Source organism: Mustelus asterias, chromosome 10 (assembly GCF_964213995.1).
Source record: "Mustelus asterias chromosome 10, sMusAst1.hap1.1, whole genome shotgun sequence".
Classification (NCBI taxonomy): Eukaryota; Metazoa; Chordata; class Chondrichthyes; order Carcharhiniformes; family Triakidae; genus Mustelus; species Mustelus asterias.
The window spans coordinates 62,541,698-62,566,391 of NC_135810.1; the positions used below are offsets into that span (position 1 = coordinate 62,541,698).

Here is a 24,694-nt window from a genome sequence, read left to right on the forward strand (position 1 = left end):
GAGTATGGGGAGCCTTGGGAATGGCAAGGTGGCAAAAGTTGGCATTGGATTGATATGGAGGCAATGGGGGGCTGAGAGTAATTGGTGGGGTTGAGGGAGTGTGAGGGCTAGAGAACCTGATTGCCCTTTTATTACAACTGGGATGAAGTCATTGAGAAATGAGGTGGGCCTTCTAACAAGCCTGCTTCAGTACTTACCCATGCTTGTGAACACTCAGGATCTGCTTCAGGCATTGGCAAGCCTGACTCCATTTGCACCCACCTGCCAGAGTGAAAATTATATGATTCTAGCCATTTTAAACCAAGAAAGGTTTGCTGATTCAGGAGTTTCCCTGACTCAAGCTACCTGCCCCGGTAGCAAAAATCCTGCTCTTCAAATTAAATTCAATCTTTGTCAAATGTTACCATGCAAAGAAAGGAATATCCTGTGGTCTTTATTTTAATTTTCTTTCATAACACCACTACAATTTCACCAGTCATCACAAATCTCAAATTTTGTTTTTTTTTAATGTTTTCACAAATATTTCAGGAGAATTTAGTACTCTTAGATTGAAGTGGGATCAAAGCTACTGTTTGTAATGGATCTCACTACGACAATGAGAATTTCCAGAACATTGATGCAAGAACTTACCCACTATATCAAACCAAAGAGGTATGTTACTTGGCTGAACTGTGACCACACCCACAATTTCATTCACTCTGTCATTTTCCATCACTGTGAAGTTGTAAAACGGTTCGTCAAAACCGAGGGGAATGGAAGATGGTTCCGGTTTCTTAATCCACTCTATGTGCAAACGTGCAGTGGAAGACTTTTGTGGCCTTCCGTTGTCCACTGCCTTAATCTGAGTATCAAAGATGAATGCAACAGAAACAGAATACAAACAAAAGTAAATGCCACACTAGCAAATGCATTACATTGTTTTACAAGGCAACGCCAATTTTACCTGCAATGCAAGTACAAGATAATTAAGGCTTCGGATAAGGTTAAAACTTATTAAGCTTAATTTTAAAATCATAAAATGAATTTTCGCGGACATCACAACCCAGAACAGCAACGTAGAAGTTTATAAAGTTACACAAGAGTTAATAATATTAAACTTAATACCTTGCATTTCATTGCTCATTCTATCCAGTCTGTAGTTTATAATATTTACAACAGTGGGCTTGACATGCTCAGCATATGGACAAAATGCAATGCAAATGAAAGGACAATAACATTGACAGTGGCATAAAGGGGAAGATTTAGGATATCATCCGTTTATCACATTTTGTTATTCCTTCCATTGCGACATTGAAGTCAATGGGAATCAGGGGGAAAACTTTCCGCCAGTTGCAGTCATACCGAGCACAAAGGAAGATGGTTACGTTTGTCGGAAGCCAATCATCTCAGCCTCCAGGACTTCACTGCAGGAGTTCCATGCCCCAACCAACTTTAGCCGTTTCATCAATGAGCTCCTCTGCATCATAAGTTCAGAAGTAGAGACATTTGCTGATTATTTGCAGTGTTCTGTTCCACTTGCAACTCTTCAATTGATGAAGCAGCCCATGCCTATATGCAGCAAGACCTGGACAACATTCAGACTTGGTTTGATAAATGGCAAGTACCATTTGAGTCACAAAAGTTGCCAAGTAAATGCAAAATAGTCAAAATGTAAACCTTACTGGCCTTTCATTTGTCTTGCATTATCTACAACAGGATTAGCATATCAATCCCAATCTAGTAAATATAAAGCGTAGACTGAATACAATGCAAGAATGATTGCAATTTTTACCACCTATAAGGTGCATTGCAGCAACTTGCCAAGATTTCTTCAACAGCACCGCCATAACCCACAACCTCTACTGCCTAGAAGGAAAAGGACAGTAGGTGTATGGGAATACCAACACCTGAAGCTCTCCTCTAAGTCACACTTGGAATCATCACCATTCCTTCATCGTCAGAGAATAAATCCTGGAATGCCCTTCCTAACATCATTGTTGGAATACCTTCACCAAACTGACTGTAGCGTATCAGGAAAATGGCTCAGCAGTGCCCCCTCTATGGCAGCTAAAGGTAGACAATAAATGCTGACCTTGCCAGTGATGCCTTCATCTCACTGAATGTAAAAATCTATTAATGCCCAGCATTCAAAATTATTGTATAATACAGCATAGGAGATGTAACTTGGCCAATCATGTCTGCATCAGTTATTTGACAGAGCCATCCAATTATACACCCTCCCCTTCAGCTTTCCCATGTAATGTGTTTCCCTTCAAGTAATTATCCAATTCCCTTTTGAATGCTTGCACCACTCAGGCAGTGCATTCCCAATCAAAACAACTTGCAGTATTAAAAAATGTTTCCTCATATCACCTCTGGTGCTTTTGCCAGTTAAATTTGTGCCCTCTGGTTCCAATCCTTCTGCCATTTGTAATAATTTCTCCTATTTGTTCTAACAAAATTGTTCACGATTTGAACATCTCTATTAAATCTCCTCTTTACTCTCTTTGCTTGAAGAAGGATGACCCCAGCTTCTCAAGTCTATTGAAGTAATTGAAGTCGCTTATAACTGGTGTAATTCTAGTAAATCATGTTTACACACTTTCTAATCCTTGACATCCATCTTCAAGTTTGATGCCCAGAATTGAACACATACTCTGGCAGAGACTTAACCACCATCTTATAAAGATTGAACATAACATCCTTGCTTTAATACTTTAGTTCTCCATTAATAAAATCAAATATCTCAAAATACATTTTTAAAGCCTTCTCAACTTTTTCTGTCACATTCAAAGGTTTGATACATCCATGCCTTTCTGTTCCTACACCTCCTTCAAAACTGAATAATTGAGTTCATTTTTCTACTCCTCATTCTTCCCAGTAAAATCTATAACCTTAGATTTTTCTGCGTTAAATTTCATCTATCATGTGTTTGCTCATTTTATTCATCTGTCCATGTCCTCTTGAAGAAAGTTAAATCCGTCGCATTGTTTACTAAATTTCAGGTCTTGTTTCATCTTCAAACTTTGAATAGCCAGTATACCCATGTCTAGGTAATTAACATATACATAAAAATATGCAATGGTTTTAATACCGACTTGTGTGGAACATCACTATATGCATCAATCCAGTCTGAAAAACTACTGCTCACCAATACTTTCACCTTTCTACCCCTTAGCCAATTTTATGTCTGTGGCAGATCTGTCCCTTTAAACTTATGACTCCAATTTTGGTAACAAACCCATTTTGTGGTACTTTGTAACAATCATTTTTCAAAATCTATATGCACTACACACATAAACCATACTCTGTTATTTCATTAAAGCACAAATGAGTGAAACACCATTTGCCTTTAACAAATCCATGCCGATATTTATTTATTAGTTCAGACTTCTCCAAATGCCAATTAATTTTCTCCATAATCATTGTCTTTGTGACCAGAGCTTCCATCACTCCTTCCACGATAACTTAGCCTCTGATGCATTCCCATCCAAACCAGATGACTTTCCTATTTTGAGGACCTCTCATTTAAGTAACTCCTCCTTATCTATTTTCATCCTATCCAATATAACTTCTGTCTACTCCTTTGCTACCTGAGACAATTGGGACGGGCAGAACCAACATTACTTGTTTTTGCTTCATTTTCATAGGAAATACATGTTAGAGATAATTCTCCGATGCTGTTCGGAGTTCACGTGAAGAACAGAATTTATTTAGGAGATAAATTCAGCAAAATAATAGCTCACACTGGTTTACAGTCTGGAAAAGCATGCACTGCTTGTTTGTATTACAGATAGTTAAAACTGTCCAGATGAAACTTACCTTGATCCATTTTCTTAACACTTGAATGCCCAATGATGCAAATATATTTGAGGAATATTTTGCTGCAACAACAGTAAGTCCTCAGTATTTGAAGTCTTTAATAACTACTATAATCCACAAACTCAGAGCCAACAAAAAAAGCTAAACTACCAATAGAATAATCCCTTTTTTAGCTGATGTATTACGGGTGATTGGTCATTTTTTCATGAAAAAGACTTAGATATGATTAAGGATAAGGTGGCAATTTTAATTTAAAAAGGGGTTGACCAAGGTTAAAAATCCTCCTGTCTTGCAGTCTATAGGAGGGAGGGTATTGATAAGTTAATCAACCAGGTTTTTATACGATTATCCATGATGATCAGGAGTAGTAGGGAATCTCTCATTGGCCTTTCACTGTTTCAATGAAGCTCAATACAAGCTCGAGGAACATCAAAACATCTTTTTACTTGGGGTGGGATTTTCCAGCTCCACTCATCCCTAGGATCATCTGGCTTTGCCAGAGGTTAATGTACTTTTCGTTGGGCCACTGAATTTCCCGTGGTGGTTTCCAACATGATGTGGGATCACCAAGGCCATCCCCACACCCCCACTTCTTGCCTTCAAACAACCGCACAACCTCAAACAGACCATTGTCTGCAGCAAACTACCCAGCATTCAGGAGAACGGTGACCACGACACCACACAATCCTACCACAGCAACCTCTGCAAGACGTGCCAGATCATCGACACGGATGCCATCATCTCACGTGAGAACACTATCCAGCAGGTACACGGTACATACTCTTGCATCTCGGCCAACGTTGTCTACCTGGTGTGCTACAGGAAAGGATGTCCCAAGGCATGGTACATTGGGGAAACCATGCAGACGCTACGACAACGGATGAATGAACACCGCTCGACAATCACCAGGCAGGAGTGTTCTCTTCCTGTCGGGGAACACTTCAGCAGTCACGGGCATTCAGCCTCTGATCTTCGGGTAAGCATTCTCCAAGGCAGCCTTCACGACACACGACAACGCAGAATCGCTGAGCAGAAACTGATAGCCAAGTTCCGCACACGAGGACAGCCTCAACCGGGATCTTGGGTTCATGTCACACTATCTGTAACCCCACGACTTGCCTGGGCTTGCAAAATCTCACTAACTGTGCTGGTTGGAGACAATACACATCTCTTTAACCTGTGCTTAACCCTCTCTCTACTCACATTGTCTGTACCTTTAAGATTTGATTACCTGTAAAGACTCGCATTCCAACCATTATCTTGTAAATTGAGTTTGTGTCTATATATGCCCTGTTTGTGAACAGAACTCCTCACTCACCTGAAGAAGGGTCGACACTCCGAAAGCTTGTGCTACCGAATAAACCTGTTGGACTTTAACCTGGTGTTGTGAGACTTCTTACTGTTCCAACATGACAGGGCCAGCAAATTCCAGCCTTACTAGCTTTCAGCCTTGTGGCTGTAACATAGAGTTTAACAACTTTAGATCTCTAATTTGGAGCAGCAAGGTGGCATAGTGGTTAGCACTGCTGCCTCTCAGCACCAGGGACCCGGGTTCGGTTCTCAGCTTGGGTCACTGTCTATGCGGATCCTGCATGTACTCCCCGTGTCTAAGTGGGTTTCCTCTGGGTGCTCCGGTTTCCTCCTATTTTGTCCCACAGTCCAAAGATGCGCTGGTTCGGTGCATTGGCTATGCTAAATTCTCCCTCAGTGTACCCGAACAGGTGCTGGAGCGTGGCAACTAGGGGAATTTCACAGTAACTTCATTACTGTGTTAATGTAAACCTACTTGTGGCACGAATAAATAAACTTTTAAAAAATTTGGGGCAGCAGCTCATGGCAGATAGCTGCACCACAGCCGCAGTGAGTGGGGAAAATGTTTCTATTGCTGGAGTGGGAGGTGCCCTATCCATACACAGCTGCCGGGATGGTGCTTCCTGCTTTTCTTCTACCACATTTTCTGGTCATAGGAATCTTCTCTTTTCTCAACCTCATCCCCAACTATTCTTTCATCACGTACAACTTCTTTCATCATGTGCAACTCCTCCTGATCCATGTGTTATTGCTATCCTTGTCTTATTATCCACTCCTTTTGCCTTCCACCACATCACTTGTCATTTAATCACTTAAATCTTCCATACTCTCTCAGATCTTATCCAGTTATTCTTTCCCTGTCCCCCATTTCCTGCCTCTGTGGTTTCTTCAAAGCTAATCATCTCCACCAACTTGCAGTTTTGAAAAATGTTCATCAATCTGAATCATAAATTCCATTTCTCTCTCCAAAGAAGCTGCCTGACCAGCTAAGCAACATCCATTCTATTTTTCTCCTCTCATGTTTGGCCTCTTCAATTAATTTTTTGTGCATGACCATTTGGCAGCCTGTGTGGTAACTTCTGGGTTACTGAGCGGCCAACTACACCTTACAGGGAAGATTGCTGCTGAACATTTTCAGTTTTTATTTCAGATTTTCAATATTCACAGCACTTTCGTGACAATAGGATAATCATTAGCTCAGAGCAAGTGCTCACAGTAAAGATTCAGGCTGTAGCATTTCAAACTGTCCAAAAGACATCATGTACAGTTCAGATCACAGTCTCCTTTGCTATACCTTCAGGCTAGACTATTGCATAATTAGATATTGAGCACATGGCCATAACCATACCCGATAGAATATCTAAGACCAGCTTAAAACCTGAAACAAAGAGGTTAAGGTTTTAAACAGATATTGATATTTATAGAACAAAACAAGAAATAAAATCTTACCGTTAAGATATCGTAATTTCCAGCTGAAAACTGCTTCCTGGAGGACACCATTCCAGTTTTGGGATCAATAAAAAACTTTCCATCATCATTTCCATCCACGATGCTGTAGGAAATTTCGGCGTTGGGTCCTTTGTCCTTGTCAAATGCAAATGTTCGATATATTGGCTCACTCCGTTTCTTGCGGTCCCGCTCTGGAAGTTTAATCTGATATACCTTCTGAGGAAACTGGGGCTTATTATCATTCTCATCCAACACATGTACCACCACCCACACAGTGGAGTATTTTGGAGAAGAGCTGCCATCTGTCACCATCACCTGTAGGAAATTAATGAAACACTATTAAGAGTTCGGAGGTTGTTCTTTCTGTCTCCCCCACCGATTATATGTTTCAGCATGACTGAATTTCAAGCTGCTCTTCACCTTGATTCATCTTTTTCAAAACAACTTTTGCCTTTTCTTCCGTTCTTTGCCTTGACAGCTAATTATTTTCTTCATTTGAATCATAAAAATGAAATTATATAGTCTAAGGTTATTAACAAGCTGAAACCATCATGGGAGCAATCCAACTCAGTACAAGGTAAAATTAGCTAATTAAACAGAGACGTTTTAGTAAGTAGAAGGTGAACATCACATTTCAAATTTTTTGGCTTATTTTCACAGAACCTTTTTCAGAATAAGGCCTGCATTTTAAAAGAAAATGAACATGCATAATTTTAAAGGAAATTGCAGGCCATAACGATTGAAGGTGTGCATTAATGTTGAGCAAGTCCATGTGTGGAACATTATGGTTCGCCATCTACTTAAAACTGAGTTAGTTGCCTCTGACCAGGCCCTATCAGCCAAGTTGGTCCTTATTAATTTTCAAAATAACAGGACTTGTTTGATTTTAAATGAAGATCCCAAGGGTATGAAGGGAGGATGGGAGGCAATTTTTACTGACAAGTTAATGAATCACTGAACAGAGAAGATGCCAGAGGAACAGCTCTCCCACTTGTTAAGAACAATAACAGAAAAGGATAAAGAGACACATGAGTAATCAGACCATCAACTTTATCTGGGAAGAAAGCCTGGCCTAACAAACCTGCAAACTCACCCATTTCAAGTCCAGAGATAGTCAAGATAAAAAGAACTATCAGGAAAAATTAAGTGAGATCACCAAAAGGAACAGTGTGGCACATTTCTTACTGCTTTTTTGATCATTCTGGAAAAGGTCTTGCAGTTAGTTGAATCAATGTGTAAGCGTGCAGGAAGGTTTTTTGACTCAGTATGTAGACAGGCCAACTAGAGGTGAGGCTATATTGGATCTGGTGCTGGGAAATGAGCCAGACCAGGTGCTAGACTTGGAAGTTGGTGTGCATTTTGGTGATAGTGACCACAATTCGGTTACGTTCACCTTAGTGATGGAAAGGGATAGGCATGAACCTCGGGCCAGTGGTTTTAGCTGGGGGAAGGGTAATTATGAGGCTATTAGGAGAGAATTAGGAAACATAGGTTGGACTAGGAGATTACAGGGACTGGGAACGTCCGACATGTGGAGTTTTTTCAAGGAGCAGCTACTGCGAGTCTGTGATAGGTATGTCCCTGTCAGGCAAGGAGGAATTGGTAGGGCTAGGGAACCGTGGTGCACCAAAAAAGTTTCTTTGTTGGTTAAAAAGAAAAAGGAGGCTTATGTTCGGATGAGACGTGAGCACTCGGGTAGTGCACTAGAAAGCTTTAGATTGGCTAAGAGGGAGTTGAAGAGCGAGCTTAGAAGGGCTAAAAGGGGACATGAGAAGACTTTGGCGGATAGGGTTAAAGAGAATCCTAAGGCGTTCTATAGGTATGTCAAGAACAGAAGGTTGGTTAGGGCAAGTTTAGGGCCAGTTATAGATGGCAGAGGGAAGTTATGTGTGGAACCGGAGGAGATTGGTGAAGCATTGAACCAATATTTCTCTTCGGTGTTCACGCAAGGGGACATGAATATAGCTGAGGAGGACACTGGGTTGCAAGGGAGTAGAATAGACAGTATTACAGTTGATAAGGAGGATGTGCAGGATATTCTGGAGGGTCTGAAAATAGATAAATCCCCTGGTCCGGATGGGATTTATCCAAGGATTCTCTGGGAGGCAAGAGAAGTGATTGCAGAGCCTCTGGCTCTGATCTTCAGGTCGTCGTTGGCCTCTGGTATAGTACCAGAAGATTGGAGGTTAGCGAATGTTGTCCCATTGTTTAAGAAGGGGAACAGAGACTTCCCCGGGAATTATAGACCGGTGAGTCTCACTTCTGTTGTCGGCAAGATGTTGGAAAAAATTATAAGGGATAGGATTTATAGTTATTTGGAGAGTAATGAATTGATAGGTGATAGTCAGCATGGTTTTGTGGCAGGTAGGTCGTGCCTTACTAACCTTATTGAGTTTTTTGAGAAAGTGACCAAGGAGGTGGATGGGGGCAAGGCAGTGGACGTGGTATATATGGATTTTAGTAAGGCGTTTGATAAGGTTCACCATGGTAGGCTTCTGCAGAAAATGCAGATGTATGGGATTGGGGGTGATCTAGGAAATTGGATCAGGAATTGGCTAGCGGATAGGAAACAGAGGGTGGTGGTTGATAGTAAATATTCATCATGGAGTGCGGTTACAAGTGGTGTACCTCAGGGATCTGTTTTGGGGCCACTGCTGTTTGTAATATTTATTAATGATCTGGATGAGGGTATAGTTGGGTGGATTAGCAAATTTGCTGATGACACCAAAGTCGGTGGTGTGGTAGACAGTGAGGAAGGGTGTCGTAGTTTGCAGGAAGACTTAGACAGGTTGCAAAGTTGGGCCGAGAGGTGGCGGATGGAGTTTAATGCGGAGAAGTGTGAGGTAATTCACTTTGGTAGGAATAACAGATGTGTTGAGTATAGGGCTAACGGGAGGACTTTGAATAGTGTGGAGGAGCAGAGGGATCTAGGTGTATGTGTGCATAGATCCCTGAAAGTTGGGAATCAAGTAGATAAGGTTGTTAAGAAGGCATATGGTGTCTTGGCGTTTATTGGTAGGGGGATTGAATTTAGGAGTCGTAGCGTTATGTTGCAACTGTACACAACTCTGGTGCGGCCGCACTTGGAGTACTGTGTGCAGTTCTGGTCCCCACATTACAGGAAGGATGTGGAGGCTTTGGAGAGGGTGCAGAGGAGGTTTACCAGGATGTTGCCTGGTATGGAGGGGAGATCCTATGAGGAGAGGCTGAGGGATTTGGGATTGTTTTCGCTGGAAAGGCGGCGGCTAAGAGGGGATCTTATTGAAACATATAAGATGATTAGAGGTTTAGATAGGGTGGATAGTGATAGCCTTTTTCCTCTGATGGAGAAATCCAGCACGAGGGGGCATGGCTTTAAATTGAGGGGGGGTAGTTATAGAACCGATGTCAGGGGTAGGTTCTTTACCCAGAGGGTGGTGAGGGATTGGAATGCCCTGCCAGCATCAGTAGTAAATGCGCCTAGTTTGGGGGCGTTTAAGAGATCCGTAGATAGGTTCATGGACGAAAAGAAATTGGTTTAGGTTGGAGGGTCACAGTTTTTTTTTTTAACTGGTCGGTGCAACATCGTGGGCCGAAGGGCCTGTTCTGCGCTGTAATGTTCTATGTTCTATGTTCTGTATTTTGTTTATCTTATGCTTGTTATCTGTAAGCTACTAAAATAATTTGTACCTGGCCTCATTTCACTAAGTCTTTCAATCTGCAGTTAGAAAAGATTGGGGAAGTGACAATGAGGGCATGTTGAAAGACTTATGCCTCGACTTTCAGCATGACAGAAAGCCTCACCATCATTAGAAAATGGCAGGAGAGGTGTTGCTAATTTGAAATTCTGTTGAATAAATTCACAAAGAAACTAGCTACTCGCTGTATGCAACCCTGTGTTGCCACACTGAACAAAGGCACATGTTCCTTCCTTCTAATCCGTTTTTTCCTCATCGCCAAAAGTGTGGTAACTTAAGTCCACAAATAACGTAGCCGAATGCATTGTTAAAAGAATGATCATCTTTATATAAATAAATAACAAAGTTTAACGAAACAGTCATAAGCAAAAGAAAGCAGGAGCACTAGGAAACAGGCCTAGACTTACAGGACTCTCTTGCAGATCAAGGCCTTGCCCTTACTCAAAGGGGAAAAAGGCTCATAAGAACACTGATTAACACACTGTAAGCAAATTAAGCAGTGGACAGACAGAGATTCTATTCTGTAGCAAGTTAAAAGATTTCTGATGCAAGGATGGCCAGCTATAATAGAAGAGGATGGGTTGAATCACTTGTGAGGCTCAAAGACAAGTAAAGTGTGCAGGATGGTTGAATACTGTGGGGGAGGGGGGGGGGGTCAAGAGTGGTCATTCCATTCCATGTCCATGTTCGCAAGTCATGGATTAAATTCATGAGGTGCCTCTTTAATGAAGAGTCTAGCCTAATGGAGAACAAAGTGAAGTCGTGTTCTGCTTGTAAGATAAACCAGAAGATGGTACCACCAGAACCTCTTCATCCTTGGTAATGGCCTGATTCCAGAATCCGTACAATGCAGGAGGCAGCCATTTGGCCCATTAAGTCTGCACCGACCATAATCCCACCCATGTCCTATATCTGTAACCTCACGTATTTACCCTGCTAATCCGAATGCTGATGCAAGTAAGGGACAATTTAGCCTGGCCAATCCACCTAACTGGCACCTCTTTGGAGCATGGGAGGAAACTGGAGCACCCAGAGGAAACCCACATATGCATAGGGAGAATGTACAGACTTCACACAGACAGTGACCCGAGGCTGAAATTGAACCCGGGTCCCTGGTGCCTTGGGGCAGCAATGCTAATCACTGTGCCGCCCATAAAGCTGGCCGTGGTCCAGACTGCATATGGACGTTTTGGGACCTTTCATGAACCACATGTTTTTGGTTGTCGTAGATGTGCATTTGAAATGGTTGGAAGCACATATCTAGAGTAATATCACAGCTCCTGTGACAATAGAGAAGCAACACCAAATTTTCACAACACATGGGTTATTAGATTCACATGCTTCAGATAATGGCAAAACATTTACAAGTGAGGTTTTTCATGAAATTATGCAAAAGACTGGTATATGCCATGAGTACACTATACCATTTCATCCAACTTGAAATGGTTTAGCAGAGAGAACTGTTCAAACTTTGAAAGAGGGAGTGAAATGAATGGTAGGTAATATCTTAAAAACAAAACTCTCAAGAATTTTGTCCCAGTATCCTATCACGTCACAATCCACTACAGGGCTATCTCCTGTGGAATTGTTAGGTAGAAGGCTGAATTCTCACCTGGATGTTCTTCATCCAAATCTCAGAGTGAAAATGAGCAGAAGACAAGAGAAGCAGAAGGAGGGACGTGACTTACATTCCAAAGAGAGGCAGTTCAAACTGGATGGTCAGATCTATATCAAAAACTTTGGTAGTAACAGAGGTGGTTGACAGGAATAATTTTAAACCGAAGTGGTCCAGTATCTTGGTTCATGAGACTAAAATGGAAGAGTTGTCCACAGACATCAAGATCATATTGGCTTGTGGTAAAAATCTGAGTCAGGAGAGGTTTCAGAGTCAGCGACCGTTACTGATAACATGGCAGAAGGTAATGCTGCTGAGGACGTTTACCAGGAAGCAGTTTCTGTGATTCAGGTTTCATATGTTTCATATGAAGCAATTTTTTAAAGTGGCATCTCGGCCTTTTGGCTAAGATGCAAATGAGCTCAAGTCTTGGAGGAGGAACCTCCCCCTTCTCCAATCAGCTTGGCTCATGTAGATCAGGCCCAGGACAGGGTGGTTTGGTCGCTCGCCCTGTCTTGTCAGCCTGGATCTGAAATGTCTCAACTTGTTGAGACTCTGAATTGGATTTGATTTGATTGAATTGGAAAAGTATAAAAAAAACAGTCGCATTGTATATGTTGCAACGCAACCACAAAGCTTGTGACAGACTTCCATATTGCTAAGACATTACTTTCTTTGTATTTCTGTCTTGATCGGGTATTGAAATTTAAGAGGGGAGAAGTGTTAGACTCTTCTTTTAAGTCTGAGCATGTGCAGGCCTTTCTCCCTTCTGAGCATGTGCAGGCTATGGGCGGGGCTTCAGTCTGCAGACTTGTTCTAGTGCTCCTGTTTTCCTTAACAATGTATTTGACTACCTTATTTCTGGACTCAAGTTACCAAATGCACTATATACCTAAGCCACCAGAGTAAATATGTGTTAATAACTGTAAATCCCCATGTGTAATTTTCATTTATAACTCTTTGCTGTTGCTTTGTTAACAAATTATCACTGCAACTGAACTCACTGTGTACCAAGATTTAATTTCCATTGGCAAGCATCACTGGTGCAAAAATGCAGCCTTAATGTGTGAAATGACCCTAAGCTACTGTTTTGAAAAATACACTGATTTGGATTGATTATCTGCTGACTTCTGACACACACACTATCACAAGCGGTCCTGTGATTGCAAAAACTGATTATTATTGTCATGAGAGAGGAAAAGTTCAGGGTGAAAGTCAAGGGTGTTTGCAGAATTATCTATTTCTATGTTTATGGGAATCTGCTGAGAACTTTGGATAGTTGTTGAAATATAATCAAATGTTCTTTCATTATTTCTTCTTTCATTATTTTTCTGCACTAAGCTTTGTTAAATTGCAATTTAATATTAAGATCACTATTCTATAAAGTTACAACTTGGGTTTTAATTTTCATCTGCTGGAATTGGGGAAAAACGTTAGAGTGTAGGTTTTACTTAAGTTAGAACTCGTGCTGTTCTTTGGTCCTGGGCAGTGCTGGATTTAGGCATTAGCTAAACAAGCTACAGCTTAGGGCCTCACAATCCGCAGGGACCTCACAAAATTTCAGAAGGTTTACAATGAAGAGAACATTTAAGAGCAGATACCAGAAAAGAAAAAGAAAGCACCAGCTTGAAGAGCAACTCAAAAAATTACCAAAATCTATGAGAGAGATCAAGCCAGCCAAATGATAAATATGTAATCAGTAAATGCATTCATTTGAAAATAATTTGTATTTTTCACTTTAAATACCTTGCTATTAAATAATTAAAAGGCATAATTATGTTTTCAATTTTTTTGTGGCGACCCAAGGTCCTGTTTTGGTACGCACCTTTGAGAGACCTTTTGGTGTAACTTTTTAACAAGGGGCCTCCAAGCTTTATATAGCTTAGGGCCTCGCCAAGTCTAAATCCGGCACTGGTCCTGGGTTGTGTCACCAACCTCTCAGATAAAAGGAATAAGCACAAAAAAAAACCTTGTAGTAAAATTAAAAAACAGTTGAGGGAGGCCTAAGGCCACTGTGTTATGTCTTCTTGTTCCCAGTATTTCGAAATAATCACACTTTCAGATTCAAAATACTGGAGCTTCATTGAATGTATTTCTTACATTATTTATCAGCACCTGACTACAGTGCAGCAGTAAATGTGGCACACAGATACACATCTGCATAACAATTAGTTCCTGGCTTTTTATGAACAATGATACAACATTCATAATTCTTTAAAAATATGAAGCTTTTATATCGATATAATTTCGAATCATTGACTTTTTTTGTATCATCTGAACTAAAGAAGATTAACAATCGGCCTTTATAATTAAACTGAACACGTTTAGTGTCTGTTGTAGGTTATTTTATTTTCTCAGAATATTATTGATGGTATCACTGAGATGGGAGGATGTTGGGCCTCCATCTTTTAGATCGGCATTCATTGCTCTCAGTGGTGAGTTAGCATACTGTACTATCAGTGTTGTGTGTGCTCTTCCTGGTGCAGTTGAAATCATGTCTGATGTTGCTAATGTTGTGTCCCTTTCTGATGATATTATTGATATTGCACCACTTGTTAGTGATGCTGGTGATGTTGTCTTGTCGGTTAGTGATGCTGCTGGTGTTGTTGATGATCTTTCCTGCTTTTCCAATTAGGTTTAGGTCGAATATGGACTTGGTTCCTTGTTTTGACCTCAATGATGTATGACCTTGGAGTCTCAGCTTTGCCAACTACCTTTGCTGAGTTCCAGATGTTCATGATTTGATTCTGTACATGTACTATTTTTCCATTCAACAACTCATTCAATGTCTTTGTAAATATTGTTACAAACTCACCTGATGTTACTACTGGATAAGTTTGACCCCAGAGTGGAAGCTGGCTCAATAGATCCTAACTTTTATTTTTTGTTTAGATATGTGGATGGACAGAGTTACAGGACAGCCAATGAACTTTTAACAAAAGAATAAAATATTTATGAAGCAAGAAAAGGTTAACTACAATACACTACTCCTTCACCCCAGCTATACCTTCACAGATATATACAGATTTATAAGCATGACAAGTTACAAAATGTATCTTACACTCTAATTTTCATCTCCAAACTTTGTGGCCTGGGGTTCGGCTCCTTCCTCTGCAACTAGATCCTAGACTTCCTAACCCACAGACCGCAGTCAGTAATGATGAGCAACAACACCTCCTCCATGGTCATCCTCAACACCGGTGCTCCGCAAGGCTGTGTCCTCAATCTCTTCATATACTCCTTATGCACTGATGACTGTGTGGCCAAATCCCCCTCCAACTCGATTTTCAAGTTTGCTGATGACACCATTGTTGTGCGTCGGATCTCAAACATTAACGAGACACAGTACAGGAAAGAGTTAGAGAATCCTGGTGCAATGACAATAATCTCTCCCTCAACGTCAACAAGATGAAGGAGGCATAGTGGAGGGCATGCCCGTGTCTACATCAATGGGGACAAAGTAGAAATGGTTGAGAGCTTCAAGTTTCTAGGTGTCCAGATTATCAACAACCTGTCCTGGTTCCTCCATGCGGGTGCTATAGTTCAGCAAGCCCACCAACGCCTCTACTTTCTCAGGAGACTAAGGAAATTTGGCATGTCCGCTACAACTCTCACCAGTTTCTACAGATACACTATAGAAAGCATTCTTTCTGGTTGCATCACAACTTGGTATGGCTCCTGCTCTGTCCAAGACCGCAACAAACTACAAAAGGTCGTGAATGAAACCCAGTCCATCACTCAAACCAGCCTCCCATCCCCCATTGACACTGTCTACATTCCCCGCTGCCTCGGAAAAGCAGGCAACATAATCAAAGACCCCACGCACCCCGGACATGCTCTCTTCCACTTTCTTCCTTCAGGAAAAAGATACAAAAGTCTGAGATCACGTACCAACCGACTCAAACAGCTTCTTCCCTGCTGCCATCAGACTTTTGAATGGACCTTCCTCACATTAAGTTGATCTTTCTCTACACCTTAGCTATGACTGTAACACTACATTCTGCACTCCCTCCTTTCCTTCCCTATGTACAATATGCTTTGTCTGTATAGCATGCAAGAAACAGTACTTTTCATTGTATACTAATACATGTGACAATAATAAATCAAATCAAGTGCGTACGTAGTCCATGTAAACCAACAGGTGAAATGTGGTCAGACAACCCACACTCTGAAAGCAAGTGACAAATGGTACCCTATGCAAGTTCTGCGGATTTTTCATCAAATCCCTCCAAATCCTACTCTTGTAACTGTGAGCCAACTGATCTCACTGAATTCTGACTTTCACATGAGGCTTTCCAATCCTTGCTCTTGAAGAACACACCTGGCATCTTCTCCCAAACAACACTTTCTCTAGGATGCCTTCAGCAAGGATCTCCCTCCAGGATATCAATCTCATCTTTCAGTATTCCTCTGCGCTGGATTGCCATGTTCATACAAGTTTTCATGCAGTCTCTCCGCTACCCAGTCATGCCAATAAAACACCACTGCTTCACAGATTGGAGTAAGGGACCACCGACCTTTTGATCACCTCGGGTATCTGGTTTCTCACAGGCCAACGTCCCCTGCATCTTGCAGCCCTGTCTTTAACTTGGAGCCTCTTTTTCTGCTTTTTACTTCAGCTTCACTAAACAAGACCTGTTCAGATGTTCCTGTTCTTTGTTCCTTTGACATCACAGACTTCGTCAAACTCTCTTCTGTCCCATTCCCTGGTTTTTGGGATTTCTGTTCTTAAGCTTGGGACTTGCCTTCTGTCCCTGTTCATTGTGTTGCCTGTTCTAGCAGTTTCTGAGAAAGCTGCTTACTCTTGGGTAACCTTCTTTCAACTGCACTAACTGTTTCTACTTTTCTGATTGGGTCTCTGATTGCTAAGCAACAGCCTAGCTTTTTTAAAACCTGTATTTGCTTTAATGTTGTAAAACCTTCATTAAAATACAGACTTTCTTAAAAAATGTAACTAAAACTGAAGTTTTAGACCTTTCTCAGCACTCAAATACAGAAACACAAATTAAGCCTACTTAAAGCTATACCTATTTCTAGTATCCGTACAAACAAATAAGTTACTGATGCACTATCAATAAGGCGAAAGACTACCGATATGCCAATATAAGTGTAGGCTTTTATTCACAACAGAATCAGGAGCAGATCCCAACAATTAACCAACCTGGACTGAACAAGGGGGAGGAGACAGCCACCTTTATACTAGGTGCTGAGGGGAGGAACCAAACTGGAAGGGGATGTGTCCAGGTATGACAAACACACACAACGGTGGTCCATATAGGACAAAGGCACAACTGAGGTCCACCACATTCACCCCTTCCTTTTTAAAAAAACAACACGGGGGTGAAGCGGAAACAATATCACAAGTCCAGACGAACCGGTGGCTTGATCCGTCGTCGCGATCGTCGTAGTGCAGGTCGCAGAGTCGTCCGAGCAGGGAGGGATGTCGGCCCAGGCTCCGTACAGTGAGCGTCGAGAGAAGGCGCTGGGTGGTGTGAAGCGGACCGATCCGTCGTCCCGTCCAGTCGTCGGGTACTGCGTGGCGACGGCTCCGGCGACTCAAGCGAGCTGTACATAGGGGCGAGAGGAATGGGCTGTGGCCCTGGTGGCGTATGGGGAACAGTGGGAACCGGAGCTGGGGGGTGGGGGGCTGCAACAGGCTCTGGGCACACTACATTGGGGACAGGGACTGAGGGAGGAAGAGGCGTAGCAGTCTCCGAATGGACGACACCAGGGACCGTGGGGCGGAAGGACGTGGTGACCTCCGGGGCACCCGCGGGTGCCAAGTCACGGACAGAAACCGTGTCCTCCCGCCCATCAGGGTACGCTACATAAGCATATTGGGGATTAGCATGGAGCAGTTGGACCTCCTCGACCAAGGGATCTGCCTTATGGGTCCGGACATGCTTCCGAAGCAGGACGGGTCCCGGGGACATCAGCCAATCCGGGAGCGAAGTACCCGAGGAGGACTTCCTGGGAAATGAAAACATCCGCTCGTGAGGGGTCGTATTGGTCGCTGTGCACAAGAGTGACCTAATGGAATGGAATGCGTCCGGAAGGACATCTTGCCAACGGCTGACTGGAAGGCCCCTAGACCGTAACGCTAATAGAACGGCCTTCCAGACGGTTGCGTTCTCCCGCTCTACTTGACCATTGCCCCTGGGGTTATAGCTAGTGGTGCGGCTGGAGGCAACGCCTTTGGCGAGCAGGTACTGCCTCAGCTCATCACTCATGAAAGAGGACCCACGGTCGCTATGATTATAGGCTGGGAAGCCGAACAGGGTGAAGAGCTTGTTCAGGGTCCGAATCACTGTAGCCGTGGTCATGTCCGAGCAGGGGAAGGCAAAAGGGAAATGTGAGTATTCGTCAATGATATTCAGGAAATAAACATTGCGGTTAGAGGAGGGGAGGGGGCCTTTAAAATCAACGCTAAGGCGCTCGAACGCGCGAGTGGCCTTTACAAGGTGCGCCCTACCTGGCCGGTAGAACTGCGGTTTGCACTCAGCGCAGACCCTGCATTGCCTGGTAATCGTCCGGACTTCCTCAAGGGAGAAGGGCAGGTTACGGGACTTGACAAAATGGAAAAATCTGGTGACACCCGGGTGACAGAGGTCGTTATGGAGGGACTGTAGCTGGTCTAGTTGGGCACTGGCACATGATCCACGGGACAGGGCGTCTGGGGGCTCATTGAGCTTCCCAGGCCGGTACATGATGTCATATCTATAGGTGGAGAGCTCAATCCTCCACCGCAAGATCTTGTCATTCTTAATCTTGCCCTTTTGCCTGGTGTTAAACAGGAAGGCAACTGACCGCTGGTCCGTAATTAAGGTGAATCGTTGGCCCGCGAGATAATGGCGCCAGTGCCGGACGGCTTCCACGATGGCCTGGGCCTCCTTCTCGACCGAGGAGTGTCGAATCTCAGGGCCTTGTAAGGTCCGGGAAAAGAAGGCCACCGGACGGCCCCTCTGGTTAAGGGTGGCAGCTAGGGCAAAGTCAGACGCATCACTTTCCACTTGGAATGGGATGGATTCGTCCACAGCGTGCATCGCGGCCTTCGCGATGTCCGCTTTGATGTCATCGAAGGCCCGACAGGCCTCCTCCGCCAGGGGAAAAGAGGTCGATTTTAGGAGCGGACGGGCTTTATCTGCGTAACGGGGAACCCACTGGGCATAATAGGAGAAGAAGCCCAGGCATCTCCTCAGTGCTTTGAGGGTAGTAGGGAGGGGAAGCTGCATAAGGGGACGCATACGGGCTGGGTCGGGGCCAAGGACACCATTTTCTATCACGTACCCAAGGATGGCGAGGCGGCGTGTCCGGAAAACACACTTCGCCTCATTGTATGTGAGGTTCAGGAGAGTGGCCGTACGAAGGAATTTTTGTAGGTTGGCATCATGGTCCTGCAGGTCATGGCCGCAGATGGTGACGTTATCCAGATACGGGAAAGTGGCCCGTAGTCCGTGCTGGTCCACCATTTGATCCATGGCCCGTTGGAAGACTGAGACCCCATTGGTGACACCAAAGGGGACTCGGAGGAACTGGTAGAGGCGGCCATCCGCCTCAAAGGCAGTGTATGGGCGATCCTCCGAGCGGATAGGGAGCTGGTGGTAAGCCGATTTCAAATCGATCGTTGAAAAAACCCTATAGTGCGCGATGCGGTTGACTATGTCCGCGATACGGGGAAGAGGATATGCATCTAGTTGGGTATACCTGTTTATGGTCTGGCTGTAGTCAATCACCATGCGGTGTTTCTCCCCCGATTTAACTACGACCACTTGCGCCCTCCAGGGGCTGGTGCTGGCCTGGATAATCCCTTCCTGGAGCAAACGTTGTACCTCGGACCGAATGAAGGCCCGGTCATCCGCACTATAGCGCCTACTCTTGGTGGCTATAGGCCTACAATCCGGGGTGAGGTTATCAAATAACGGGGGGGGGGGTGATCTTGAGGGTCGAGAGACTGCAGGTGGTGCGCGAGGGGCGCTGCCGTGACGGCACCTTGCAGACGGAGAGCGGGGGATAAGGGCCATCGTACTGCAGGATGACGCTTCTATGATGGCTGAGGAAATCTAACCCCAGCAGTACAGCTGCGCAGAGTCGCGGCAGCACGAGGAGCCGAAAACGCTCGTAGACTGTGCCCTGTACCGTCAGTGTCACCAAGCAGCACCCGAGGACCTCCACTGAGTGAGAATTCGAGGCCATGGAGATGGTCTGGCTCCAGGGTCGCACGGGAAGGGCATATTGACGCACTGTGCGAGGGTGTATAAAACTTTCCGTGCTCCCACAGTCAAACAGGCAGTTTTCTGCATAACCATTTACCTTGATCTCCATTATGGACTTGGAGAGTTGATGTGGCTGCGACTGGTCCAGGCAAATCGATGCCACTGTTGAATTAAAGAAGAATCCATCTTCGTCGCCGTCTGATGACGTCACGGATGAAGCTTCCTGCTCAGCTTGCCTTGATGCCAGTCTCAAAGATGGCGACTCCTGCACTTCCGGTGACCGCATCAAAGATGGCGATTCCCGCACTTCCGGCGACCGCATCCAAGATGGCGATTCGCGCACAGCCGCCGCCTGCATCAAAGATGGCCGCGCCCTCGGAGCACACATGGCTCCACGAGTCTTCAGAAGCGGCTTTGCTCTGCAGACTTTAACAAAGTGGCCTAGCTTACCGCATCCGGAGCAAATCGCGTCCTTTGCCGGGCAGTGACGCCGAGGGTGCTTAGGGAGGCCACAAAAGTAACATTTGGGCCCTGCTGGAGCAGCCGTCGCAGTGGAGCCGTCGGTGGAACGGGATCCAAGGTAAGACCCGAGATTATGGGAGGCTGCTTCTAACGTTTCAGCCATCGTGGCCGTTTTCCGGAGGTCTAGGTCATCTTGTTCCAGCAGACGCTGCTGGATGTATGTAGACTCAATGCCCGCAACGTAGGCGTCGCGGATCAGATCCTCCGTGTTCTGAGCTGCTGAAACAGCCTTACAGTCGCATGCTCGGGCGAGGACTCGCAGGGCGCGCAGAAATTGGGCGCACGATTCTCCTGGCTGCTGTTTGCGGGTAGTTAGGAGGTGTCTGGCGTAAACCACGTTAGGGCTCTTTCGGAACTGCCCTTTTAGGAGTTCGATAGCGTCCGCGTAAGTAGCAGCGTCCCGGAAGATTCCATAGACAGTTTCGCTTACCCGGGCGCGGAGCACGTGGAGTTTAGCAGCGTCGGTGTCGATGGCCGTAGCGGTGTCGACGAATGCTTCGAAGCAGTCCAACCAATGATCAAATTTATCAGAGGCTCCAACCTCTTGAGGGTCTAAAGCTAACTTGTCGGGTTTTAGAAACTGCTCCATACTAGTAACTGTTGTGAATAAAATTGATGCACTATCAATAAGGCGAAAGACTACCGATATGCCAATATAAGTGTAGGCTTTTATTCACAACAGAATCAGGAGCAGATCCCAACAATTAACCAACCTGGACTGAACAAGGGGGAGGAGACAGCCACCTTTATACTAGGTGCTGAGGGGAGGAACCAAACTGGAAGGGGATGTGTCCAGGTATGACAAACACACACAACGGTGGTCCATATAGGACAAAGGCACAACTGAGGTCCACCACAGTTACTTTAAATGATCTATTTTTCCTAACATTGTTTATCTAGTGCACAGCTGATCTGGCTTTAAATGCGCACTTCTCCTTTCACATGTAGTCTTCAGTTATCTTCTTTCTGCATCACATTAGGTATGATTATTGTGGATCTGGCTAGCAGAACACCATCCTTTTTTTCTCTATCGCTCCTTTACGTGGGGGATGGATCAATAGTTTCTTTGCTGAATCAATATTGTTGTGATACTCAAAATTTTCAAAGCTTCCAAACATCTCATCAAAACACTTTGGATACAGATATACCAGATCTTTTTCCTTCCAATTGAAGGACACTTTTTAATGTGTGTACTGTATTATCTTTCCAAAGAACTTGTACCTCAGGCTGGATGCATTTCTCCGCTGTTCCAGTTTTTGGCATGTAACCTAGAAGCTTTAGGGCATTCTCAGTGTAAAAGGACAAGGAAAGACACTAAACAAGTGTAGATACATCTACAAGTTGGGGGAACAAGTATTGAGCTATGTATTCTACCCAAAGGACAAAAACAGATAATAGAATTATCTATTGTTCTTTGTAAACTCCTGCACAAACTTTGTAATGTTCTCGCACAATGAAATAAAATCATAATTCTTATGTTCCTATGTTAAAAGTTAAGAGCAGAAGTAGGCAAATTCAGCCCTTTGAGCCTGCTCCGCCATTCAATCAGATCATGGCTGATCTCTCTCTGGTCTCAAATCCAACTCCTCACCTGTTCCCCATATCCCTCTTTCCCTTTTCTTATTTTTAACAATATGAAGTCAGCTTCAAACCTTTGAACATATGGGTCTATTACAATGTTGCAATGAAAATCATGGCTTGGTCCTGCAGACTCGTGCTCTTGGAGGAGACTGGGAATAGATGAACAATGCTTCCACCCAAAATTGTTTGGACACCTATTCAATGTATGTCATACCTAGGATCCAATTTTGAGCTTCTACTTGAAGATGCATGCTGCATCAGCTTTGCACAGAGCAACTAGTTCAGCCTAAGTATTGGTCTTTAAAAGGGATATTCTTCTTCGGCAAGTTGATCAACAGATGCAAGAAAGCTATTTGCACTCCCTGAAGCCACTGCCCGTGATGTTTGTCTTTCTGTGACCCCTCCCCTAATTTAACACATCCTTCCTGGCCCAACAGGAACCAGCGGACTGCCACTTCACTAATCCCCCACAACAACGATCCAAGGCTACATACATACACAGTGATTTGTGAGCTGTCCATCCATCAAAACGAGACATGGTCACGAAAATCATTTGTGCCCTGTTTCCAGCAATTATAACACTCATCATCTGTCTGATCTTCTACAATGAATTTTGACCACATTATTCAGGTTAAATTGGACCTCAAAATTCATCAAACTCACTCCATTTTTAACTGTTCCAAGTCAAAAGTGTACATTTTTAAGGTTTAGTGAGTTTTAAAGAACTATTGATGGATTCTGAGCATACTAATAAGGATGTGGAGATGCCGTCGTTGGACTGGGGTAAACACAGTAAGAAGTTTAACAACACCAGGTTAAATTCCAACAGGTTTATTTGGTAGCAAAAGCCACACAAGCTTTCGGAGCTCCAAGCCCCTTCTTCAGGTGAGTGGGAATTCTGTTCACAAACAGGGCATATAAAGACACAGACTCAATTTACATGAATAATGGTTGGAATGCTTCATCAAATTAATGGTCACAACTGGAAAACCAGTGGTAACCTCTCCACTGCCATTTCTGGGAGGCCTGTTGGGATTAAATGTCAATTGGGCATCAGTCTGGTCAGCATTGAGCTTCCCGGTTTCATGAGCTATTTCCTCCAGAAATTCTGCTGGGGGTAGGAACTGCTGGCCAGTCAGAAGCCGACAACTCTCCAGTACCAGCAGTACCAGGAATGTTGACCACTCCTGGTACTGCAATACAACCTACACCATGGATCATCAATGGAGTTCCATGAAAAAAAGGTGGGTGGGGTGTGTTTGCTGGGGACAGACTGGGAAGTTCCAGCGAGGGGTGGGGTTTGGGAAGAAGATGACTTGAAAGGGCAGGGAGGGGTCCACTTTGGGTCCCTCCATATCCACTAGTGAGTATATTTGTTAGGCACAGAGGGACTGATAGTGAGGTTTCTCGTCAACTGGGGTCCATCCCTACCCACCAGTTTTCCCTTGGCAGTAGGCCCACATGGTGTGACCCCCTTCCATCTCTGGTTAGTTATCAGTGATTCTGTGTTGAGGCTTTTAATTGGGGGCTGGGGGAGGAGGAGGAAGACCATCCTCGATCCTTCCCTCCTTGTATCAAATTGGAGATGGGTTGGCAGGCTGGTGGATTTCCACTTGCACCTTTCTGCTTGATTATATGACATTGTCCGTATCTTTCAATTCTATACCCACCTCCTCCTGAAGGGGGTGTGTGGTGATGGCCTTTAAATTTCATTCCTATGAATGGTTACATTCGCTGCACAAAACACAGCAGATACAGACATATTTAGTAACTAAATATAAAATGCCACACGAAAAACACATTTCATTTGATTCCTTTGATTCAACATACTTTAAAAATTAGAATCATTTTTACCTGCAATTTCCTTTGTGCTATTTTTGGTACCACATGTCATACCACCATACGGTTTTAAAATAATTACAATTAATGTATGACACAATCAGTCTTGAGGTGACATGGAACAATGCTATTAACAGTTGCGGAATTAGATTTAAATTAGATCCCACAGTGATCTTTGCTTTACGTAATAATATGTTGATTATTGACTGTTGATACAAATTGAATATCCATCTCAACCTTTATTGCAGCTATTAGTCCCAGAATACGGAATGAACAACATGGATAAATCCAGGTATTTTGTCTTTTATTGCTGCAGTGAATGAGGCTCACTCTTTACCATTTCTGGATTTTCAAAAAGAAATTGCCACTTTCTTCCCACATAATAGCCATAAAACCAGCATCATCAGAAAGTTAAAAGGCCCCTTCAAACCAGAAGAGCAGAGAACAAGACTACTATAGTTGGTTGATGCAGTAAGTCATTGTGCTCTGAAATATTAGAGGAATAAGTTTTACAACTCTCACTGAAATAGAAATTTATAACCCAGAACATGGCCATTGCCATCGTGCTCACACCAGCCTACAAGTAGCCAGCCAGTTTAATTCCACTTTCCAGCTCTTGGGATATAGCCTTGTAGGTTATGACACGTCAGGTGTATATCCAACTACTTTTTACCTATTATAAGGGC

General features: G+C 43.8%; 1 protein-coding gene across 1 annotated transcript in view; it reads right to left on the reverse strand.

Moving 5' to 3' along the window:
- LOC144499631 (protocadherin Fat 3-like) overlaps positions 1-24,694 on the reverse strand; it is a 696,014-nt gene that overhangs the window by 168,677 nt on the left and 502,643 nt on the right. The window contains exons 7-8 of the mRNA XM_078221804.1: positions 6,562-6,876; positions 631-841 (exon numbers count right to left, since the gene is read on the reverse strand). Of these exons, the coding sequence (XP_078077930.1) occupies positions 631-841; positions 6,562-6,876 (526 nt within the window). The remainder of the gene's footprint in view (positions 1-630; positions 842-6,561; positions 6,877-24,694) is intronic.